Raw genomic sequence first — 10660 nt, 5'->3', positions numbered from 1 at the left:
ATATATGATACTCATTTTCATTGTTTTTACTTTTCTTTCTTTTATTTTTTATATTGATCAAAACAACGAAAAATCATCCATTATCAAAACATAGCATAAATTTATATTTTTATAATTTAACGGTGAATGAATCTACCCGAAATAATCTCCAAAAATCATGTTTTTACCCTCACTTAACCCCATTTGGAATAGCTTATAAATAGCTTATTTTAACTTATTTTATAACGTAAGCTCTTATACACGCGTTTGGAAGAACTTATCAAAATAGCTTATAAGATTCCATAAGTTGTTTTTTTAGATTAATTTTATAAGCTCCTTAGCTTCCTGCGTATAGCTTATGAAACATCCCCTATTTCTCACACTTTTTAATTATTTTCCCCCAAAACCTTGTTCACGTAACATAACCTACCTCTCTCTCATCGCGTAAAACACAGTCGTTACAGAGTCGCACTACTCCACACTCCTCCCCCTCGCTCCGGCCGCGCTCCCTCTGCTCCGGCCGAGCCCCCCCCTCCTTCTCCGGTCGCGCCTCCTCGCCGTGCCCCAACGGTACTCGTGTGACCTCTAGGTGAGACGTACCCATCAATTTGTTTCTGCTATTTTTTGTAAACCCTTTCTGCTGAAAACGAAAAGTTCTTGATAAAACTCCTCTGATTCTTATGTAAAAATGCGTCCAAACGCTTTGATTTTTGTATAATCTATGCATCCAAACGCAAATAGCTTATTGAAATTAAGCCCTTATGGTATAAGCTCTTAGGCCCCGTTTGGAACAACTTATTTGAGCTTATCTGAAAGCATAAACGCTTATGCCAGTGTTTGGGAGAGCTTATGCAACTGTCCATAAGCTGTTTTGAGCTTATTTTCATAAGTTATTCAGGATAGCTTATGAAAAAGAACTTATGCTTATGAATAGCGCTTAATTTAGTAGTGTATCTGGTCTGTCCTCATTTCCCCCCCCCCCCAAAGTAACATAACTTAAATCAGCCTAATTATTTGTTTTCCAGAATTCTGTTTACATAATGTGATTGTATGAGAAGATAAAGCACGATAGAAATAGAATCTGTCTACTTTTGACTTATTTTATTGCATGACCATTTGATGTGTGAGAACCGAGAATTATGTGGATCAAACATACTAATGCAATCTGACTAAGTAATTTGTGAATATTTTTAGGTGATGAATGTGAGCACTGAGAAGCCCTACCCAACATTTTGACACTGATTTCTCAAGGCAAGAATCTCAGTTGAGTAATTAAAGGAGAGCGACTTGTTGGCCCCAGTGTGTGGATTATGGCTGATTCGGTTGTTACGTCTGACAAATCTTCCACTTCCTTGCTGAACCATGCTCGAATCATCTGTCATGTGTATGTTCATCTATAACTTATAGTTTTTTTTTATGTATTAGATTTTTAATTTACTTAGATCAAGATTCAAAAATTATTTCCCCATTTTTGCTTTTTATTCATTTATTTAGTTTTCTAAATTCATCTTTAGGAAGAGAAAAGAAACATAATTCGCTGTTTTCTTTTAGCTGCTCATATAGGTGTAATTTATGAGAAATCATGAGCTGATATCTGCTCATGTTTATGACTAAGTTTTCAGAGGTTAACCTAGATAGTCGAGTCATGCAGCTTGTCTAAACAACCGTAGTTTTGGGTTTTGGCAGTTAATTAAAAACTGCACTATTCTTTACTTAGTTTAGTAGTTGAAAATAAAACTTCACTTTGAGTACTATAGTTCAAAGGAATTCTGGTTACTCTCTTGAGGTAATGTATGAAAATTACGAAGAGATGGATAGTTAACTTTAATAGGAAAACCAGAGAAAGAGAAAAAGATTTGCATATGAAATATTCACTATGAATTGTTAACCGATACAATGAGGATTGAATCCTTATATAGGATTGAAGAAGCTTGCTCTACAAGCTAAACTAACAGCTAAGCTAACTCTAACTGAATGGTAACAACCTCTAACAGAATTGACAGCTGTTCCTCTAACAGAATTGACAGCTGTTCAAAACAGAATTAACAACTGTGTCCAGCTGGCATTCCAGCTGGCACACACACACTAAGCATAACCAATATTTTCATATCACCTATATACTCTAATACACCCCCTCAAACTGAAGGAGGTGACAAAAGCTGAAGCTTGTCAACTACATTCAGTTTGTCCTTGAGCTGTAGAAACCTTGTTGGGGAGAGAGCTTTGGTGAAGATGTCAGCTTTTTGATGTTCAGAGGGCACATGCTGAACAAGGAGACTCTTGTCCTGAACCTTCTCTCTTACAAAAAATATATCCATTTCCATATGCTTAGTTCTGGTGTGCAAAATAGGATTGTGAGTCAGCAACACTGTGCTCATGTTGTCACAATAAACTGTAGGAGTAGTAAAGGGAATTTTCAGTTCTGTGAGTAAAGATTGCACCCATAACAGTTCTGCAGTAGTATTTGCTAGACTCCTATACTCTGCCTCAGTGCTTGACCTTGCAACCAGAGTCTGCTTCTTAGCTGTCCAAGAAATAAGATTGGAACCAAGAAAAACACATGAGCCTGATGTGGACCTGCGATCATCAGGGTCAGATCCCCAATCAGCATCACAATAGGCAATCAAAGGGAGAGGCCTGGTCATGGAACATGGTTGAAGAAGTACACCATGAGTAAGAGTGCCCTTTAGGTATCTTAGAATCCTTTTGACAGCTTTCCAATGCTCCTCATGAGGTTGTGCCAGAAATTGGCACACCTTGTTGACTGCAAATGAGATTTCTGGGCGAGTAATGGTTGCATATTGAAGTGCACCAACTACACTTCTATACTCAGTAGGATCCTTTAGAACAGAACCTTCATGTTTGGAGAGTTTGACGCCACATTGCATAGGAGTGGAAATAGCTGCAGCATCAAGCATGTTGACTTTGGTGAGAAGGTCTGAAATATACTTAGTTTGATTCAGCAGCAAGCTTCCACTAGTCAAATGAGTGACTTGAACACCCAAAAAATAGTCAAGTTGACCAAGCTGTTTTAGAGCAAAAATAGAATGAAGTTGAGTTGTAAGTTGTTGAATGAGAGTCATAGAAGCCCCAGTGATGATGATATCATCCACATAAACAAGCATGTAAATGCAGCCTTGTGAGGAATAGTAGGTGAATAAGGAGGGATCACACTTGCTGGCTTGGAAACCAAACTTGATGAGAACCTCTTTCAGCCTATGAAACCAAGCTCTTGGAGCTTGTTTGAGGCCATAAAGGGCCTTTTGCAACTTGCAGACCAGATTCTTGTCCTTGTGCTCAAAACCAGGAGGTTGTACAATGTACACCTCTTCTTCCAACACACCATTAAGAAAAGCATTGTTGACATCCAGCTGTTGTAGTGGCCAGCCTCTTGAAATAGCAAGTGAAAGGATAAGTCTCACTGTAATAGGCTTCACTACTGGGGAAAAGGTCTCAGAATAATCAAACCCTTGGACTTGACTATAGCCTTTAGCCACCAGCCGTGCTTTGTACTTGTTGATAGAGCCATCAGGATTCTCTTTGATTCTGAAAATCCACTTACACCCCACCGCTGTTCTGTTAGTTGGTAGAGGAACAAGAGTCCATGTACCATTGTTCATAAGAGCTGTGTACTCTTCTTGCATTGCCTTATACCACTTAGCATCCTTCATAGCTTGCTTGACAGAAGTTGGTTCCATGTGAGTAAGTAACAGAGTGGGTTGTAACCTTGGCTTGACAATTCCTGATTTGGCTCTAGTTTGCATAGGATGACTGTTAACAGCCACTGGAGGAGCTGCAACAGCCACTGAAACAGGAGTATCAGCTGGCTGATCATGAGCAGAAGATAATGCTGGGGAAGTATCTGCAGAAACTGATGAAGAAGGAACATCTGCTGAAACAGTAACACTTGGAGGCTGCTGCAGTTGTGGTGAATCAGCTGAACCTGGTGAGGAAAAGCCAGAACTAGCCAATGCAGGTGGTGTAGTGTGTGAAACTATAGGGATAGTAGATAAAGGGAAAAACTCAGCTGAGGTAGAAGAAGTAGTCTCATCAGGAAAAAGACTAGGATAGGGAAAGCGATGTTCATGAAAAAGAACATCTTTAGAGATATAAATTCTACCAGATTGATCCAAACACTTGTATCCTTTGTGATTAATTGAGTACCCTATAAACACACACTCTTTGGAATGCAAAGACAATTTAGTAGAATTATAAGGTCTAAGAAAAGGAAAGCAAGCTGACCCAAAGACCTTTAGACTCTTAAAATCAGGATGTTGACCATACAATTTGAAGTAAGGACTTGCACCTTGTAAAGTTGTTGTAGACATTCTATTTATGAGATAAGTGGCAGCAAGAAAAGCATGATCCCAGAAATGCAAAGGCATTGAGGCATGAGACAACAAAGCTAAACCAGTTTCAACTATATGCCTATGTTTTCTCTCTACACTCCCATTTTGATGGTGAGTATGTGGGCAGGTAAGTCTATGAATAATTCCCAACTTCTGAAAATGAGAGGATAAGGGTTTAAATTCCCCTCCCCCATCAGTTTGGACACTCTTAAGTTTGTGACCAAACTGCAACTCAACCATAGCTTGAAAATTGATAAAAGTAGCACAAGTGTCTGATTTTCTCTTCAAGGGAAATATCCAAGTATATCTAGTACATGCATCAACACATGTTAGAAAATATAAAAACCCACAAGAGGATTCCAGAGAGGCTGGTCCCCACAAATCAGCAAAGACAAGTTCAAAAGGAGTATTGTAAACTGCAGTAGAAGGAGAAGAAGGTAGTCTATGAAGTTTACTCAGACAACAAGCCTTGCAAAAGGAAAACACACTTTTATTATTTGGAACAGAAACATTACACAAAGAAAGAGTATGTTTAAGTACATCATGATGAGGATGACCTAATCTTGAATGCCACAAATCATAAAGAGAAATGCTACTACCACTATTACAATGTGCTGAACCAGAAACAGTAGATGAAACAGGAACAGAATGCACATCATTATTGCACTGAGTTATACTAGAAACAACAGGAGAAACAGAAGCAGAATGCAAACTAATAGCAGAAGTTGCTTTATTTGCTGCAGACTTGGAAGCTAAGCAAGCCTGTGAAGACCTTGACAAAGACTGAGAATGTAAAGAGGACAGAGAAGAAACATTGACAGCAGGTTGTGAGCTAGCTTTGGTGAGTGGTCCATCAAAGTAGTATAGACCATCATCTCCAACAGCACCAGTGAGAAGAAGCTCATAAGTGTCCTGATGACGAACACAACAATGATTGGCATGAAAAGTGAAGAAAACATTATTATCACGAGCAAAACGACTAACACTAACAAGATTTTTAGTTATAGAAGGCACAAGAAGAAGCTTTTTAAGAATTAAACTAGCTGTAGGATTAAAAGAAGAAGGAAGAGTGGCTGAACCTATAGACTGGATTGGCAGTCCTTGACCATTTCCCACCAGAAGCTGATCCTGTGTTGGTGATGGAATATGATCCACAAAAATGCCTGGATTGTTAGTCACATGGTGAGTGGCTCCAGAGTCAGGGCACCAAGCTATCTGTGATGAATTCTGTGTAGGAACAGTAGCTAACATGGCCTGAGGAAGCATTCCAGTAGAGACTTGTTGCTGTGGTGGCCTAGGAAATTGAGGTGATGGAGCAGAAGGTGCTGAGAACTTACCCTGAGGAGTCCAAGGACGAGCAAATTGCATTCCAGCAGCTTGTGGATAAGGCATTTGTGGAATACACCAAGGAGGCCATTGAGGCATGCCAGAAGGTTGAATAGCACCTGAACCATACTGAGGAAACACTGAATTACACGAAGCATAAGGAGAAAACCCAAAATTGGCCATAGAGGGAAAACCCCCAAATTGCATTGAAGGAAACCCTAAATTGACACCAGGAGCAGGGTAATTCTGACCAAAATTCCCAGATTGACCAGAATTGGTACTGGAATTAACATGAGGACTAACTCCTGAGGGACGCGACCAACAAGAAGCTGCATCATGGCCCCATTTGTTGCAGTAAGTGCACTGGACATTGCGTCCTCTTCCGCGCCCGCGTCCTCTGCCATAGTTTCCAGAATTGCGATTTTGATCATCGCGATTCCCATAACCAGAGTCAACAGCAGCATCGACTAGCTGGAAAGGAGCGACAGCTGTCGCTGGAGGTTGCGTCGCTGGTGGCGGCGGCGCCGGAGCAGGCTGAGTCCACAAAGCTTGTGGCGGCGGCGCCGGTGTTGTAGAAGACGCAGACGGCGCTGTCGCTTGCGTCAGAAACACCGAAGGAGTGGTTTCTGCGAGTTTCTTCTTCCGCATCCTGTCAAACCGCGCTTCATGAGAGATCACCATGGCTTCCACTTCAGAGATTGTGTAATAGGTGGTTTGATTGTAGATAACAGTCATCAAAGCACTGTATTCTTCTGAGAGACCATCGAAAATCGCTTCTAGATGATCACGAAAGGTGACAGGTTCTCCAATTGAAGCAAGAGTATTCACAATTGTCTTGATTCTTTGCAGAAACTCAGAAGCAGTTTTTGTACCTTTTGTGATGTTCTTCAGTTCACTCCTCAACTGTGTTGACTGAGCACGTGATTTTGCATTGAAGAATGAGTGAATTTCTTCCCAAATCTGCCAGGAGTGCACACACTGAATCACATTTGGAAGAATTGAAGGTGAAAGAGTAGAGAGAAGCCATGTGAAGAGGAGTGAATCTTGTTGCTCCCAATCTGAGAATGCAGGATTCACATTCTCTGTGATCCTATCTGCATCAGTCAAGAACTTCTCAGGAATCAGAGGTGGATCTTGCACAAATTTCTGAAGCTTGTGTGATCTGATGACCCCTTCCACTTGTTGTTTCCATGAATAGAAATTGGAGTCATCGAGCTTGATGCTCAATTTGTGAGAAAACGCTTGAGAGAGAGTGTTTGTAGAAGAAGAAGAAGAAGGTAAGGAAGGAGATGAAGCATCCATAGCCATGGATCTTAGGCTCTTGATACCATAATAGGAAAACCAGAGAAAGAGAAAAAGATTTGCATATGAAATATTCACTATGAATTGTTAACCGATACAATGAGGATTGAATCCTTATATAGGATTGAAGAAGCTTGCTCTACAAGCTAAACTAACAGCTAAGCTAACTCTAACTGAATGGTAACAACCTCTAACAGAATTGACAGCTGTTCCTCTAACAGAATTGACAGCTGTTCAAAACAGAATTAACAACTGTGTCCAGCTGGCATTCCAGCTGGCACACACACACTAAGCATAACCAATATTTTCATATCACCTATATACTCTAATAAACTTAAAGTAAAAACTCTTAAAATGCAAGAGTAATCTTAACATTATCATTGAACATGTGTATGCAGAGAAGTTTCAATTCAGTTCCAGTTTATAACATGTATCAATTAAGACAAGAGTCACTTAAGTTTTGGATCACTCACTTGCTTCGAGTCATATGTTGTGTCAGCCTTTGCAGTGAAAATTAATTTTACTGAGTTCTTTTTCCCAAAGGTTTATTTTTTCTAGTTAGAGTACTAATCAAACTACTATCCTTTTTGCCTTTTCATACAATGACAGATGCCAGAAGCAGTTCTCTGAATACACATGTCCTCGATGCAATTCACGATACTGTTCCCTCCAATGTTATAAAGTAAGTAAAGTTACATTTAAGTTGATTGGAATTGATTATACAAGTTTGATTAATGTATTCCAAGGCTCTATGTGTGACCTACACCCTTGATTAGCTTTTGGATTTCATGTTATGTGGCACAACCATTTCAAGACCCAAAAATCAAGAGTATATACTATACACTATATATGTTTTGGAGAGAACATTTATTGAATGAGCAAGTGTTCTTAGACCAGTTTAAGTATTTGGGAATTCCATTATGAACATTTAAAAATTAGAGGATTAATGATGTTATTTTGGGTTACGATTGCATTTTGTTTTTCTCTTCTCCTTAATCTGCTTCCTTAGTATGCTTTTATTGAATATTATGATTTTCAGAAATGGTTGTTGCTCACATGCATTTTCTATGGATACTCCGGGTCTTGATTCTTGTTTGTTTATAGACTGCTGTGATTTTGATCATCCTTTTTGTAATTTTGACAGTCTCATAGTCTTCGTTGTACTGAATCCTTCATGAAAGAAAATGTAGTTCAGGAGCTTCAGCAAATGCAGCCTGATGAACAAGCCAAACATAAAATGTTGGACATACTAAAGAGATTTCATTCAGAAGAGGAAATGGATAGCATGGATGAGGATGGTAAGTCATGCATATTTTGTCTTTGCATCCATATGTTTCAATGTTTTATTTACTGCAGTCCTTTTTGTTTGATATTAATCTTTGCATGTAAAGTTATCTAGTTTCTGTATTTTCTTTGAAGCATATTCTAAACTTATTGTAATAACGTCAAAGACAACTACCACCTAGCTTTGTCCCAAGAGGTGAAGGTGTCTATATTGCACAACCAATGCCATTGGGTTCTATGAAAAACCAAAATCAATTTGTTCCTAGAAAAATTATGCGTCAGTCATATAATTATAGACTCCTAGAAAAAAAATCCCTCCCAAGGAATCTCACATGTTTTTGTCATTCACATTTGACTAAATCTAAAAAAAAAATTCCCTGTTGCGTAATGGACATGGATAAACTGTGTAGGTGAAATCGAGCAATTACTCCATGTCCTTTGTTTATATATTCTGTTCAGTGGAAAAATCTGTTTGCTTTTGCTATTTGGTATAGGACTACTAACTGTTTGTGTGGGTAAGTTATCTTTTTAGAAGATGGCGACTTATAGCTGCTGATTGATGAACAAAACTGTTTGCTTTTGCTATTTCATATAGGACTACTAATAGTTTGTGTAATTGAGATAATATTTAGAACATGGCAACTCATAGTCCCTGATTGATGTACAGTCAATGAAGCATTGAATTAATGGGGATTTTAAAATTACTGAAGCTCAGCATGGCTAGTCAAGTAGTCATTTAATGCATGTAGTTGTATAATAAGTTGGCACGGTAGAAGTGCATTTTAGAAGAGTTGCTAAAGTTGTAATTTTCATCATGATCTGTCAACTGAAACTCTCCAATTATTTTTTTAGCTTCTGCAGATTCAAATTCATCAGAGGAAACAATGGAGAAAATTTTGTCCGGTAATGTTCCTATTAAATGCTTATTCTTTATTGCTAGCATATTCTAACTGCACTGGCTCTGCATTGCCAGTAAAACAAGTTTATGTCTATCTCCAGTTGGGTAAAGACTGATTTGATTTTTATCTTCCTACAGGACAAGCAATCAGTTTTGATGATTTATCACTTGAAGAGAAGAAACGTTTTCATAGAGCAATTGCTTGTGGGGAATTGAGCAAGATGATCAAACCATGGGAACCATGGTGGACAACGCCTTCAGCCAGAAAAATCCGTCTTAGTAAGGATGGAACTCAACTCGTTCAACCGCTATCAGAGCAGGAATCGCAAGATGAAGTTGAAAGTGATGAATCCAGTGACATTCCTCCTGGCCCTGAAACCCCTCTCCCTCCTCTAAACAAGCTTAGTTCCAAGGAGCCATCACCACTTTTAACTGTTCACCTAGTTGATATTCTATATAGCTACTGCTTCACTCTTCGCGTCTACAACGGAGATTGGAGGTCAGATCCCCTAGGATCAGTTATGGTTGTGTTGAGTGTGTCCTCAGTGTTGGGTCGTTGCGAACAACCCGAAACTGTGATGGAAGCCCTCTCTCATTGCTTGGAGCAGACATGCTCTCCAGCTTACAGACACATGGGAGGGTTGCAATTTGGTTTGGGTGTTGTTGATGATGTGATTAGTCTTCTTGCATTGGGAAGTTCTGCTCTGGTGTGTGCCCTTTGCGATATGCGTCGGTTGGTTCAAGAAGGCGGAAAGGAGAACAAATCAGAAAGAAGGCCAAGAAGGTTGAGGAAGGATGAGATTAGAAGTGCTATTAAGATGGCAGAGAGGAAGATATATTTCATTATGTGTTGGGTTCATGAGCAGCCAGAGGAAGCTTGGTCTTCTTTGGCAGCCATTGTGGGAGCAGAAAAGGTATCAGCTGTGGAATTTCATGGGAGTAATAAGGCTGAAAGATTGTTGAACAATAAAGCAGAAACCAAAAGCAGATGTTTAATAGAGGAGATTTAACTGTCATCCCTTTACCTGTGGACCCAATTTGTTTGCAAAGATGTTGTAAATTATACCTCCTCTGTTCCTTAATATATGTCACTTTAAGGTTTTGACACATGTATTAAAGAATAGTATTAATGTTCTTGTTTCTGTAAAATTACTATCTAACTTCTTAATATACCCTTTATTTTTTTTTATTAATTCTGACTTTTTTCAATCTTTGAATGAGTAGCAAAGAATCGGGGTTTCAAAATTATAAACAAGTAAACTTTTCTTTCACCCCCCTTATACTATTTCTTCCTGAATGCCTGATTTTGTTATTTTACCATGTTAAGCATGATGTAATTTATTCATTATAATATGTTTATGAATTACAAGTTCATCTCAACCTCCAAGTATTTATTTTTCTCCCCTCTATTCATATGTTTTATCATCTGAATGCTATATGTGCTGTCATTGAATTTGCACAATTCCATATTGATATGAAAGGCATAAGTATTTTCTTTCCGGTAGCAAATGCAGATGAGTAT

General features: G+C 38.8%; 1 protein-coding gene across 1 annotated transcript; it reads left to right on the top strand.

Moving 5' to 3' along the window:
• Positions 1-366: 366 nt before the first annotated feature.
• Positions 367-10331, top strand: LOC130733855 (uncharacterized). The gene is made up of 6 exons (XM_057586134.1): positions 367-568; positions 1174-1363; positions 7566-7638; positions 8101-8254; positions 9093-9143; positions 9277-10331. The coding sequence occupies exons 2-6, from the start codon at positions 1290-1292 to the stop codon at positions 10146-10148; spliced, it is 1224 nt and encodes a 407-aa protein (XP_057442117.1). The 5' UTR covers positions 367-568; positions 1174-1289; the 3' UTR covers positions 10149-10331.
• The last annotated feature ends 329 nt before the right edge of the window (positions 10332-10660 follow it).

Source organism: Lotus japonicus, chromosome 1, assembly GCF_012489685.1.
Source record: "Lotus japonicus ecotype B-129 chromosome 1, LjGifu_v1.2".
NCBI lineage: Eukaryota > Viridiplantae > Streptophyta > Magnoliopsida > Fabales > Fabaceae > Lotus > Lotus japonicus.
Note: the sequence above shows the minus strand (reverse complement) of the source record. Positions and strands in the feature narration are given on the sequence as shown.